The 15,247-nt window shown below is 37.2% G+C and overlaps 1 protein-coding gene across 2 annotated transcripts in view; it reads left to right on the plus strand.

Moving 5' to 3' along the window:
• Rmdn1 (regulator of microtubule dynamics 1) overlaps positions 1-15,247 on the plus strand; it is a 36,459-nt gene that overhangs the window by 11,678 nt on the left and 9,534 nt on the right. For both annotated transcript variants that reach the window (XR_007976970.1, XM_052176133.1), the window contains exons 3-5: positions 2,439-2,526; positions 4,010-4,169; positions 13,102-13,191. Coding sequence is in view for 1 of the 2 variants with exons in the window: in XM_052176133.1 (XP_052032093.1) it covers positions 2,439-2,526; positions 4,010-4,169; positions 13,102-13,191 (338 nt within the window). In the remaining variant the exon portion in view is untranslated. The remainder of the gene's footprint in view (positions 1-2,438; positions 2,527-4,009; positions 4,170-13,101; positions 13,192-15,247) is intronic.

The raw sequence follows: 15,247 nt of genomic DNA on the forward strand, positions 1-15,247 counted from the left end.
AAAGAAGCAAAGAAATCAGTGATGCTGGCGCTGGTCTCCAGGGAGGCTTGCCTTAGACCCCTGCCAACTGCCCGGATGCCTGCGGTTGTGTGTATTCTTCCAGAGTGAGCTGTGTGCGCTTCTCAGATCGAGTCTGTCCTATGGCATATTGGTAAAAGTGGCAGATTCTATGCCATTTCATGACTACAGGGCTGGTTTTCTGGGCCTCTTAATATCAATTTCTTTTTTCTTTCTCAGCAAGGTACTTGACTTTTTGCATACTGGGTACACTCACTCAACCACTGTGCAAAAGTCCTAAGAGGAATATTTTCATTTTTAAGTGGTAATTTTTGAGCTTACCACAAGATGGTAGCAAATACCCAGTCTGTGGCATGAACCAAATAAACACTAGAGTTTCAAAAACTATTTTTATTATTATTTTTTAAATGGACACATTTAACCTCTGTGGGATAGATTAATATATTCACAGTACTTGCCTGAAGGTGGAAACTCACTGGTAAACCACTTAGAAGATGAGTTAGTCACAAGTGAGCGACCTAACTGTTCTTTATGTATCACTCGCCTTCCCTTCTTTCTTTACCTTTGAAACATTCCTCTTCAAGGATGGACAAGCCCGTAGATGTCCAATATCACTTACGTACTGTTTCCTAGTATTTTTTAATGACATTTTTTACTGTACTACTGAGACACACAGAATAACTGGTGATAGGTTTATAAAAAGATAAAGAGATAGGACATATGTTTTATGGGGGGAGTGAAGTATGGGGCAAGGGGATGTCTCAGAGGGCACATGCAGAGGCAGGCATCCCTTCCCCCTGAGGAACCGGCCACATGATGGTATAGTATAGAATAGAGTTTATTCAGGGCATAGGGAGGAGTCAAGAGGGTAGTAGAGGCAGAGAAAGGCAGAGAGAGGGAAAAAGTGGAGAAGTAGAGGCTGCCATGAACACATGGAAAAAGGGGAAAGAGAATGGAGAAGGGAAAGAGTAGGGAAGAGGGCAAGAGAGAAGCAAGAGAGAAGCAAGAGAGCACGAGAGGGAGGAGGGGCAAGCAGCCCTTCTATAGCGGCTGTTGCCCGGTAACTGTGGGGTGGAGTTTAGACACAGTGCTAACAACTGGTGTGAAAGATTTGCCTTGGCCCTGGATCATCATAATATATTGATCCTTGACCGTCACTATACATATCTTTCATGTATTAAACACTATACAAAGAAAACACGGGAGTATGGAAATTTTCACGGAGTATGGGAATTTTGAGAAAAATGTAAGGGATATTTTAATTTTGTCCTAATGACTCTGATGTGACTGCAGTTCATTTCACTAGAATAACTAGAAAGCCAAAGGGTCCTGGTCCATGTACCTGACAGATTTCACATAATTGGCATTTCTTTCTTTGAAAAGTTTTTCAGAACTGTTCTGAATTGGTGTGCATTCATTTTATGTCAAGCTTAAGATTTCATTTTATAGTTTCATTTCTTTCTCATCTCAGTATATCTATATTGTCATAATTTAAGTTGAAAGTAATTTATACTAAAAGTTTAGTTTGTTTTATAGAATGTGGTTTCTGTGTTGGTAGCATAGCTTATTTTTAAACATTTTCATAATAGTTTGGAATGCTAAATGAGACAACAACCAATTTTCAGATATGAAATTGGAGTGGTCTGCATACTCCTACCCGAGTACCTATATGAGCCTGTGGTATTATAACTGCATTTTTCTTACATATCATATACTCTTTAGTTTTCAGAATTCCTATTTAGAGTCAGAAGAGATTACATATATTTCAAAGCCTATAGAATATAATTTATTATATTACAATATATAATAAAGAAATTGGAGTCAAATGGTGGTGGGGTGGTAGTGGTGGTGGAGGTGGTGGTGGGGTGGTAGTGGTGATGGGGGTGGTGTGGTAATGGAGGTGGTGGTGGTGGTGGTGGTGGAGGAGGTGGTAATGGTGGTGGTGGTGGTGGAAGTGGTATGAATGAACATTTACCCAAGCAGGATAAGAGAGAGCATCTGGCACCCGACAGCTGGAGATGTAGGTTGTTGTGATCCACCATCTAGATACACTAGGAACCAAACTCTAGCTGTAACCACTGAGCAATCTCTCCAGTCTATATTATCATTTCCTACAGTGTATGGCACTCATACATTAGCATCAGCAGCAAAAAGATTGTACAGGTTTCGAAGCCATAAATACCGCATAAGAAACCACCCTTTTCAGTTTTTAAAACTGTATTCATCAAATTTAGTGTCTTAAATTCTCTGATTTGTATCCCTGTGGTTTCAGCAGATTACTCACTATAATGACTTCATGCTTACCACAGTAGTACTTTTATCTGGATGGTTCGGAATTTCTGACTTAAAGATAGTTTCTCAGTCTGGATTTTTAAACATATATAAAAGTGATACTTTTTTTCATTTCATGATTTTGGAAGTTGAAGAAATACTTCAGCAAGCAGACTACCTCTATGAAAGTGGAGAAACAGAAAAGCTTTATCAGTTGCTTATACAGTACAAGGAAAGGTAAGCAGTATATGATTGGCCTGGGATTGAGATTAACTCAAAAATATTTTGTTAAAAATAAAATTGTTCTTGGTATTAAAACTTTTATATAATTTGTTCTTCAAAGTATTATATCTCAGAGTTCAGTTCAGTTTATAGTAAATCATCATTTAAATAACTGAAAAGTGCTATTTAAATCTTATTGATTTTTAAAGATTGCTCTTTTTTGGAATCTTGAAATATTTTTTTCTATTTTGCATTGGTTCATAGAAGTGTCACTAAATATATACATTTTCTAATCACTTACACTTCTTGTTTTTTAAAACAGTAATTACTGATTGGTATAAGATTTAAATGAATTTACTGGAGTTTAGGCTGGTTCTATGGTTCTGAATGGCACTTGTGTTTAGAAAGAGTTTTCAAAGAAACACAAATACTTGTGTTTTCTGCCTTTAGTTCTAGACTACATGGTTTGTGTAGAATGTCAGCATGTACTGTTTAAAAGGGAAGGTGGCGAAAAGGACATTTCCAGGTATTTACTTCATCCTCCTAATCTGGAAATATTGAGTTGCTTTTCATCTTTATTTTGTTAATAGTTTCCAAAGGTCTCCCACCAGGAGACCTTACCAACTTTAGTAGATAGATATCTGTAGAATCGTCTTTCCGTCTTCATGAGTTAGCTGTTTTGGCATTTTATCTTGCTTCTTTGAACAATAAGCTGTGAGGTGTAATTATTCTGTGTAAATGAATAAAAAAACATACTGTTGATTCCTTTAGCTTCAACATTTTAAAGTGAATACTATTTTTTGTTAACAAAGAAAAATATAAATTAGGTTTAAATACACATATTTAATAAAAAGTAATTCAGGGTTAAACATTTTTATCAATTTTTAATTTGTTAACCATTTTTGTTTTATATGATTGAATCTGAATAATAGTTCTTCAAGAAGTACACTGCCCTTACTTACTATATGCCGTACAGCATCATGGCACTGAAACTCAGAATTTAGTTTCAGATTGCATTATTTCAATCATTCAGTCATGTATAGATAAGAAACTATCACACATCTGTTGTTTGGCAAATGTATTTGGAGCAAAGGATTTGGCAGTATCATTTCTATAGAATATGATCCTGTCCATAAAGCTAGTGTATTTTATGGCACTCTGAACCAGGTAGAAATTGAATGAAATAGGCTTAATAAATCAAGTCTTGTGTTACATTTTGAGCTTGAGGACAAGTGTATAGAGAACTGAAATACAAAAATATTTTCTAAGGAAGTCAGTGTTTTAGATATTATAATTGATAAGTTAATATTTGCAAATAATTTGGAAATTTTCAACTGATTTTAGCACATAAGGGTTTTTATGAAAGAAAATATTGATAATGTCTCTTATATGATAATTGCTATATCCTAGTTAAGCTGAAAGAACTGTCATTAGTGGTACGACCTTTAACCATTTTTCAGTGTGGAGTAAGATGTTTTTCTATCTTGCCTAAAATTAGTGATGACGGAGAGCTACTGTGGCGGCTGGCACGAGCATCACGTGATGTAGCACATCTCAGTAAGACTTCGGAAGAAGAAAAGAAAGTGTTGGTGTATGAAGCGCTAGAGTATGCAAAAAGAGCACTGCAGAAAAAGGAGTCAAGCTCTGCTGCTCATAAGGTGAGTCGGTCAGTGACAGTGTGATCTGAGGAAGGCCACATCCGTCTCTGCCTACCTGATACCAGCAAGTTAAGGAAGGAGAGACTCCTGTACTGTAAAGGATGAGAGTCAGAATGCTTACAATTTCCAGTTTTATCAAGTAGCCTAAATCATTTACTGTGTTTGATCAATTAAGTTTGTAAATGCTGAGAAGTACCTATTTTTTGTTTGTTTGTTTGTTATTTATTATATGTAAGTACACTGTAGCTGTCTTCAGACACCCCAGAAGAGGGCATCAGATCTCTTTACTGATGGTTGTGAGTCACCATATGATTGCTGGCATTTGAACTCAGGACCTTCAAAGAGCAGTCAGTGTTCTTAACTACTGAACCATTTCTCCAACCCCAGAAGAACCTGTTTTTAAACAAGTGGTAGAAGTTACCAATGTTTATTTGTAGCAGTACACCAGGCATTTGACATAGTATCGTAAATGCTGAGCATGTTGCTATAAACCTGTATGTAATCTTAGCCCTGGGGAAGTAACCACAGAATGGAGACTCTGCATGAACCACACCCTGTTGGCATTATATTTCATTGATTGTATAGCAATTTGAGGAGTATAGCCATCTTAATCATATTAAATATTCTAGCCCAGTTTCTATTTATTTAGATCCTTAATGTTTTTCAACAGTATTTTGTATATTCAGAGTATATTCATGGACTTAATTTATTCTCAAATATTTTTAATTCATTTGTTTATTTGAAATATTTTTGAGATTATTTATTGCTAGGGTATAGGAATCCAGTCCTCAACAGCTGAGCCCTCTCTGTACTCCAATATCTATTTTTTTTTAAAAATTGACATTTATTTAAATCATTTTATTCCAAGAGTGTTGCTTATATCAGTAAATCCTATTACATTGTTATATGTTAATCATGCAAAACAGGGTTCACTTTGAAATTTTCACAGGTGCATATAAAATCACACTCACTATCCTCTCTTATTGCCACCTATTTTATTTCCTCCCATATCTCTAACTGACTCCCTTTTACTTCCTATAGGGGGCTTGTGTAAAGACAGTTTCAGCCTATCATGTATTTTGGCCATATTTATCTCCTATACACTTCCTCCATTTATTCTATTTCCTTTTGCTAGATACTTTCCTTCTTCCAGTTTCTCTGCTTTCATGTCATATACTTGGCTTTATGTATCTGTGTAAAATCTAGGCTCTACAAATGAGAAATAAAACCAGATAAGTGTTTTCCTGACACTAGCTTATTTTGCTTAGTAGGATTTGTCCATATCCTAGCAAATAACATAAGTTAGTTCTTTATAGCTTCTTAAAATCCTTTATGTGTATATGTCAATTTTCTTCAGAAACTAACTCATTATGTTAGCATACAAAATTATACATTTCATCGTGATATTCTCAGTGTTTATTCAGCAGCTGATAGACACCTAGGCTGATTCCATAACATGGTGATACTAATGCTGCAGGGATATCTCTGTGATATGCTCACTAACATTTCTTTGGTTATGTACCCAAACACTGGGTCATATAGTAGTGCTTTTTTTCATTTGTGTGTGTGTGTGTGTGTGTGTGAGAGAGAGAGAGAGAGAGAGAGAGAGAGAGAGAGAGAGAAGGAAGGAGGGAGGGAGAGAGAGAGAGAAGGAGGGAGGGAGAGAGAGAAAGAGAGAGAAGGAGGGAGGGAGGGAGAGAGAGAGAAAGAGAGAGAGAAGGAGGGAGGGAGGGAGAGAGAGGGAGTGGAGGGAGAGAGAGGGAGAGGGGGAGGAAGAAAGAGAGAGGGAAGGAGAGAGAAAGAGGGAAGGAGAGAGAGAATATCCATATTGGTCTGTCTGTCTGCAGGCATGCAGGTACCTTGTCTTCAGCCTTTCATATTCTGTTATTTTACTTGACATCAGTGGATATTCTTATAGTCTTCCTTTTGAATTCTCTGACCTGACAATTTACTCATTCTCACCAGGATCCATTGCTTGGAATTGATAATTTTTGGAAGAGTCAGGTTGCCTTGGTTTTTCATAGTTCTTTTGTGTCTTATGGGTACGTGGTATTAGCTTACTGATTTTATAAATGTATTTATTTTTATCCACTGTATTCTTTCAGTTAAAGTGTTTGTGATTTTCCAGTGTGACTAGGTTGGAGTAAGGTTTTGTTCCTCAAATTCTAAATAGTTCAGTAATGTAACCCTCAGTTCATGTGCTCAGGGCCCTGGGCAAACTCTGTCAGAATCATTCCATGATGATTCGAACCTCTAGAAAATATAGTAATAGTCCAAATCTAAGCCAACTTCCACTTCAACTCCAGCAACTTTGGTAGACTAAAAGAACAAGGACGCCACTGTATATATTAATATACTTATTGCCAGGGATACATCTAGAAGGAAAATAAAATGAGTAAGCCTAGTAATCTGTATAAGAGAGAATGAGAAATAGTTTAAGAGGAAATGTGTAAAGAAGAGGGCCCAGGGACAACAAAAGAGATAAGGTAGTGCCAGGTCCCAAAGAAGCCTGGGAGGAAGGGCTCCTTGTGGTGCCTATTAACATAGCAAAGAGCACGCTGCTGGCCTCCTGGCTCTCTCTCATTGAAAGTACAAGGTACCGAGTGGATGCCGGCTGGCATCTGGTTCCTCTATGTCCTTCAAACCTAAACCACTCCAGCTCATGGGCTTCCCTTCTCTGAGCTTTTCATTCCTATATAACCCTCTGATTTCAACCAACCCCACCTTCTCATGACCTAATTTAGTCTTCTGGCCATGTTCAATGTAGTAATTTCAACCCCAGCTCTGGACTTTTCTAGAAACCTTTGGCTATACTCCTCCTTATATCTACGATAAATAAAACAAAAACAAAACCACAAAACCCAAAAATCCTTTCCCCTCATCCACACTTTAGAGCAGTTGTGTCCTCACTTTATACAGGTGGCACAAATAGTGGAATGGATAGAGACTTGCACCTGTACAACCGAAAACAGTCCCTGTGCCAAAGAGGTTGAGGCAGGAGATCTCCCACTCCAGGACAGCCTGGGTCCACTGGGAAAGACTGTCTCTAGTGTAAGAGGGAGAAGAGGAGAGGGAGAAGAATAACTGACATTTGCTAATCTAATAGTAAATAGTATCTGTGTCTATGTAGTCTCTCATGAGCACAGTGGCAGACTGAGGAGAGTCCCTGTGTGTGTTCAGGGACAAAGTATCTCTGGTCTCCTGCAACTGTACAGGCACATACTGTTTCTGTGTAGTGTGTGATTCAAATGTGCAATAGCTCTTCAGTCACCTGCTTTATCATAGATACAGGATGTCTAGTATAGTCTCTGGGATATGCACAGGTGGAGGGTTCCTCTGTGACAGTGGTTCTCAACCTTCCTAATGCTGTGACCCTTTAATACAGTTCCTCATGTTGTGGTGACCCCAACCATAATATTATTCCATTGCTGCTTCATAATGTGATCTAAATGTCTGGGGGGTCAGGACCCACAGGTTGGGAATTGCTGCTCTATGCAGTTACTTGTCTGAATGCATAAACATAGTCTAAGTGTCACTATCATTTGCCTTAGTATAGATGCAGGTTTTTTTTTTTTTTTTTTTTTTTTTGTGGGTCCAAGCTGACAGGTAGGTTCTACTAAGATGGCTTCCTAGACTGTTCATTCTTGCTCTCTCTGTCTCTTTCTCTTTCTCTCTTGCCCTCGTTTTGCTCTGCTTTTTCCTGTTCTACACAGCTTTTTTCTTGATATTCTAAAAACTCTCTGGTTGAGACAAGTCTCTCTGCTAGTAAAAATTGTAAAAACTATCTGGATAGCTCATGGGTTTTCTGACCAAAGTCAGAAAAGCTGCTATTAAAAATTCTTGGATCTTCTGACCAAGTCAGAAATCCTGATAGAAAAATTCTAAAAGTAATTCTTGGGTTTTTCAATCAAAATCAGAAATCTAGAAAAATTCTAAAAGAGCTGTGTCTAAGTAGCTCCTGGGACTTCTGACCTAATCCTATTAGAAAAAATTCTTGAAGAGCTGTTTTTCTCACTAGAGATCTCCAGCTTACACTAGAGAAAAATTCTAAAGAAGAACTGACTGATACTGTTTTCTGCAAGCTTATCTCTGCAGACCAAAAGCCCAGTTTTTATTTACTATCAATTCAGTTACTTATTTTTATTAATTATTTATTTACATTCCAAATGCTGCTCCCCTTTCTGGTCCCCCCTCTATGAGTTCTAAACCCCATTTCTCCCCCTCCCTTTGCAACTGAGAGGTGCTTCACCCACCCACCCACCTATTCCAACCTCACCCAGCTAGCATCCCCCTTCTCAGGGGCATCAAGTTTCTACAGGATTAGGCAAACCCTCTCCCACTGAAGCCAGACAAAGCAGCCCTCTGCTACATATGTGGTGGGGGCCACAGACAAAGCCCATGTATGCTCTTTGGCAGATCTTGCTTTTTCTTCTCTGACTTCCTGGGATGGAGCATAACCTTTGTAGTATACTCTTTCTCTATTGGTCTTTGTATTGTTTGCATCATAACTAGCAAGTAAAGTCTGTTGATTAGGCAGTATCTTATAACTAGAGGTGAGTTTTAATCTCTAGGTATTAGACAGTGCTGTTAGTAAATGTTGCAGTAGCATGCCTTAGTTCAGAGTACCTCTAAGCAGTTACCACTGCTTGTCTTTTCTTCCAAATACCTAGTGAGTCTCACTTCCAGTGTATAGCTCAGACCAGGATCCCACTGTGTAGAGTGACACTGCATAGTGAGTGTATAGTGAGTATAATAAAGGATTTAAACACAAAATATAATACCAAAAAAACAGACATTAACAGAATTACTCAGAAACAAAATGACATGAAACAAACATTAAATACAAACAACATTAAAAAACAGCAAAGTAGAATAATAAGTTCCTCTCCAATTATAGAAATTGGGTAAGAATTGGTAGTGTGCATTAAAAACATGAATCAATATATGTTACATAACACTGAGACACTGAAGTAGTGTCCTTTAGAGAAGCCATGATTGCCAAGGCTCAGAAGCCTTCCATGATATTTACCCTAGGTTCTCGGAGAGGCTGGTGTAGGGGGGCATTATACATCTAGAGTCCACTATTAGTCAACTCACTAGGGGGCTAGCATTTTTTTTTAAATCATTAAATATGTTTAGATGGATTGAGTATTTTATATGTGGTAAGTATAATTGGTTTTCAGTATTCAAATCTGTTTTCCTGCTGGTTTCTAATTAATCTTTTTATCCTTTCCTGAAAGTACACGGGTGTTAACATAGCTGAATGGTCCATTTTTCTGCTTTCATTGTCTTGTTATCAGTTTTGGATATTTTAGGCTTCTGTTATGTGTAATTTTTCTAGTTTATGTTGTTATCTCTACCTGATTGTATTTTTCATCTGTACTTTTTTTGGCCTTTTAGTTCATTTTGTCTGTTACCAGTATAACTACTCTATCTCGTTCCAGTATGTTTTATGTGAAGAACCAGCCACTTAATCTTCCTGGACTAGACTTACTATGACTATGGTGTTAGACCTCCTGTCCTCTGCAGCAAATGTGAGAAATAGGGTTGTGCTGTTTATGCACCCAGCCAATGGTGTTTGGGGATGGCAGTCAAGCCTAGGTAAGATAGGCACCCAGAGTTGCTGGTGAGGAATCTGCTGTCAACCCTTATGATATTTCCTAGTGCTGGGATTACAAGCATGTATCTGGCATTCTTCTTAGCTCTTATACAGTATTTTCACCTCAAAAACTTGGTTTTTAGCTCCTTTTTATTACTAACATTTTATATAGTGAAACATTAATTCTCATACTTCAGTACCTATTTTGTTTTAGACTTTATCTTCAAATTTTATGTATGAGTGTTTTGCCTGTGTATATTTCTGTACCACATGTGTGCTTCACCCTGAGGAGGCCCGGACAGGGTACTAGATCTCCCAGAAGTAGACTTGTAGACAGATTTAAGCCTTATGTGGGTGCTGAGAACTGAACCTGAGTCCTCTCAAAGAGCATTATGTGCTCTTTACTGCTGAGCCATCTTTCAGATCCCTTAGTTCCTATTTATAAACAGATTCTTCTCATGTGCTCATGTGAACATGTGAGCACGCCACCGCCTGCCTGTGAGGGCAGTTTGTTTCTTTTCTCACCTGTTGTTCTCAGGGATTGAATTCCAGACATGGGGCACAGTTAGTAGCAAGTTCCTTTACTTGTAGAGCCATCTTGCTGGCTATTAACTTTGGTTCTTTAGGCATAGTTTCAGTGTTCAAATGTGAATAGCGAATCCAAGAAAGTTTTGTCATCTCATGTGATATTACTGGGGATTTGTTAGAGGCCTAAATGAAACAGTAAGTAGTATTTTCCTACTATACCTAGATTGTTCAGAGTTCTGATCATGAGTGTTAAATTTTTCTGAAGCTTTTGAAATAGTCATGATTTCTGTCTGTTGATTTGTTGTATCATATAGTAATTTATGTACATTGAATGAACCTTCATCTCTGAGAGAAATCCTACTTTTTGAATATTCTGTTTGGTCACTTCTTTATTATTGCAAATAATCCTTAATGTAGTATTAGCCTGATTGCTAGTATTTTCTTGAAAGAATTTTGTACTTATTCACTAGAGGTAACTGGACTCTAAGTTTTCTCATTGTCTTTCTTGGTGTGATAATATTCTAATAGAGAGACTTAAAGGTAAAGGATAAAGTAATAACTCCATTAATACATTAAGAAGTAATGGCCTTTACTGTGGCAGATCTGGTACTGGTTTGTAAATCTAAAAGCTTGAACTCATCATCTCTCCTCCTCTAATAGGATACCCAAACAGGATTTCCCTCCTCTAATAGGATACCCAAATATGTCTCTCCATGACACACAGCCAGGAACTAGGGGTGTCACACATGGGCAAATTTCTCCTTTTACCTTCCTTAGTCCTTATTATTTATTAATGCTAAAGTTCCTTAGCTCTCACAAGGGATTTGGGGGTTTCAGCTATTCAAATTGAAATTTCAGTGAGGAAAGAAGCTACTAAGAGTCTTACTCTACTGCTTGCTTTCCCTGCCTTTTATCAGTAGTACTTTAATTATTCTTGGGTTGTATTCTCAAACATGGTTGAGTTACTCAGAAACAATTTGATCCCCTGGGAATTTATTTTAAGATCTGTTAAGCAGAACTAGAGCAGTATCTAGATTCTTCCTGTAGTTGAGGCAAAGCCAGACGGGCGGCTTACAATTGTAACTCCAACACTGGCGATGTGGGAGATAGAGGCAGGAGAGTTTCCCTAGAGCTGGCAGCTGGCCAGCCTAGAGTATGAGAAGAGCAGCAACAAGATATTCTAGTCCCCCAAAGAAAGGAGAACCAGCTCCCAAACGTTGTTCTTTAACCTCGATACTCATTCCATGCCATGAGCATTTCCCTACCTACCCCCTCGCCATAGCATTTCCCCATCTACCCCTCCAACACACCACACACACACACATACACACACACACACACACACACACACACACACACACACACACAAGTTTAAATGCAGATGCATTGCAGATAGTGGGAATTTTAGAAATTGAAATGGATAGATATAGAAATAGAATAAACCAGTTAGCATACCTCTTGCTATCCACTCTTGCTAGTATAAGCATTAAAGAATAGTTTTATAAATGACAGGCTCATCAAGAACAAAATGCTTAGGAACTACCATGTTTGTTTTGAGTATAGGTAATAAATACATAAATGAATTTTTAGAAGCTGGAAATCTGGCTCAGAGGTTAAAAGCACTTGTTAGTCTTGCAGAGGACCCAGGCTAACAGCCACCTTAACTCCAGTTCCAGGGAATCTGATGCCCTATTCTTCCCTCAGGTACTCATATATGGTACACATATATACATGCAAATAAAGCATCTATACACATGAAATACCCTTTATAAAAAAGAATTTCTGTGGTTTTGCTATAGTGGATTGCACATGATAACCCAACACACTAAATTATATACCTTTACCCCCTCATAAGGGTTTTATGCAACAGCTCTGATATGTGGGAGAGGGCCTTTAAAATCCTGTTTAAAATCCCATGCAACCCTTCAAATGGACTGAATTTGAACAACTGGACCACGATGGAAACTAAATGATAATAGTCTATAGAGGAGTGTATATATGTGTACATTTCAAAATTGCCATTTTTTATCATTAAACATGACAGATCACAAAAAGCTTCTGTAGAAAGTAGATGTAAGTAAATTTATATTTTTATTCAATATATTATTAGTATTGTATGTGTATTGTATTAGTATCCTAAACAAATAACTCATACAGAAGGGAGCCATATTTATAATAAGAAACTGTTGTAGGTACAGAATTCAAAGACAGATCCTTCTGATAACCAAGAAAAACTAGCCCAATTGTTCTGAGGCTTCATAGATATTTTTTACTGTAGACATTTTTTTCCCAATCCTACCCTAAATCTGGTGGGTCTCCAAACACTTTTTTGGAAGTGTTTGGATTTTATGAAGTTTAGATATTTTACATTTAGTTTTTGGTAGAGAAACTCAGATTGTCTCAGCTTGGGTTTATTATCCAACTGTGGTTATGAAGATGATACCAGAGTTGACAGTGGTGGCTGTTTCTATTACAGCAATACAGATGTTGAAAAGGGAGATGAGAAGGTAAATGAGTAATTCATTTACAAACCTACCTAAATTGATGGATATACTTTCTCTATTATATTGGCAGTTGTCTTGGTTGGCACTACTTTCTACCTTGTATTATATAGGTCACTATGATGTGTTCTACCCTCTTGTTCCTAATGGCTCTATCTGCTTTTATTTGTGTCTTTTGTTCATCATTATGCTCAGTAACATTTTGCTAAATGAGAATTATAGTTTAAGAGTATGTATATAACTTTTTCTGTGTATTAGATGAAATATTAAAAGTATTCTCACCCTTTATTTTTTCTTCATGTAGTGGTATGCAATCTGCATTAGTGATGTTGGAGATTATGAAGGCATCAAGGTTAAGATTGCAAATGCCTATGTTATCAAGGAGCATTTCGAGGTACTGATTTAAGTTCATTAATTTAGAAAGTCAATACTTTTCTGAGTTGGTGTGTTTTACTTACCAGTCATTATATATGGAACACATTACTGCATGCTTGTAGGCCAGCTTCTTGGAAAGTAAAGGCATGAGATTGTTTGAGCCTATGAGTTAGGGACCCATTGGCAGAAACAGAACAAGACTTATCTCATTAAAAAACACACAAAACAAAGCCCAGGGGGATAGAGCAATAACCATTCCTTATTTCTTCTAATTTTCTTGGTCAATTTAATGGCTCAATGCTTCTGCCTTGGCCCAGCTCAGGCCTTTTACATGCTTCACTCAGCTAGGACTGGGCGGGTCAAGGTGGAGTCTCATCTCTTTTATCCCCCTTATGCTATTGTTTAGTAGTAGACTAGCCAGATCTTCTTTCTCTACAATATAGGAACTGGCCTTCAAGAAAGAATGTTTCAAAAGAAAAGTTCCAATGTGCAAACTTTTCAAACCACAATTGATAACATTCTATTGAATTAAAAAAAATGCTACATATAGTAGCACATGCCTTTAATCTCAGTACGTGTGTGGAAGCAGAGATGGGCAAATATCTGTGAGTTCAAGGCCAGTCTGGTGTACACAGAAAGTTCTAGGACAGCCAGAGCTACACAGAGACCCTATCTCAAAACAAAACAAAACAAAACAAAACAAAACAAAACAAAACAAAACAAAACAAAACAGAACACAATGAACCAGCCAGCCAGCCAGCCAGCCAGCCAGCCAGCCAGCCAGCCAACTAACCAACCAACCAACCAACCAACCAACCAACCAACCAACCAACCAAAAAACAAAAACAAAAAGCAAACAAACAAAAAACCCAAAACCATGGCTGAGCCAGTTTCTGTGAAGGAAGGTTTGAATGCTGGTGGTTAAACTCTAACCTTCCAATATAACAGAAACAGCCCTCTTAGTAGCAATAATTGGGTTTAGGATTATGCAACGTGTAATTTATGTTGTTAAAAATTCTCCCTAAAGTTGATTTACTTGTTTTTAGTAGCCTTTGTTCAAGGGTAAACATTAGATAGAAATCTATAGATTTCATACTCTATGTGCACATCATTTCATAATTCTCAGACAGAGAACAAACAAGCACGGAAATATTCAACATTTAAAAATCTTTTATTATTGTGGATCATTCAAATTATACATGAACAACAGCACAGGTAGGAATTGGCTGGGTATGCTATTCAGGAACCCTTGAGGAGCTTAGGGATAGAAGTCCCAGGTTCTAGCTTAAATAATTACTAGAGAAAAATAACATTGGACTAGCAATTAGAAAACCTAACTTCTGAAACAAGCACATTGCATTTTACAATTACATGTTTCATATTTTAATATATCTGAATTAAGATTGCATTAGAGAATTAGTGGTACCCTATAGTATAAATAGAATGTTGGAGTCTTTATTTTTCTTCAATAATCTGAGTGATTTGCCTGTTTGAAAGTGCACCACTTCATGCAGTACCTACAGAGGTTAGAAGAGGGTGTCAGAACTCCTGGAACTGGAGTAATAGGTAACAAACTGCCACATGGGTACTGGCAACCAAACGGGGATCTATTTCTGCAGTGTGGGCTTTATCATAACTGATGCAGTAAATACAAAGATTTTATCAGTATGTTTCTATTATGCATAGTATGTTCTATAAATAGCACCATTTTTATTTTACTTTATTTTATTTTGGATATACATGGGAGAGTTTGACAAGATTTTTATATGAAGAAAATTATTTCCAGGTGAGTTTTTTTTGGGGGGGGGTGGTAATAATAGGAAGACATTTCTTCAATATTCATTTAATTTACGATTTGACAAAAGTGACATATTTATTTCATTTTAAAGAAACAGTAAAAACTGTACTTCACTATCTCCAGAATTAATTTGCATGTTTTTCTCACCTGCTATATCAATTTCTGAAACATGTAAAATATATCCTTAAGTCTTTAATAATGTATTAAAACAAATTTAAGCAATTAAGAATATAGGCTAGGGACTGGAGAGATGGCTTTGCACTTAAGAGCGCTGGCT

The sequence above is a fragment of the Apodemus sylvaticus genome, chromosome 3 (genome assembly GCF_947179515.1).
Source record: "Apodemus sylvaticus chromosome 3, mApoSyl1.1, whole genome shotgun sequence".
NCBI classification, from domain to species: Eukaryota; Metazoa; Chordata; class Mammalia; order Rodentia; family Muridae; genus Apodemus; species Apodemus sylvaticus.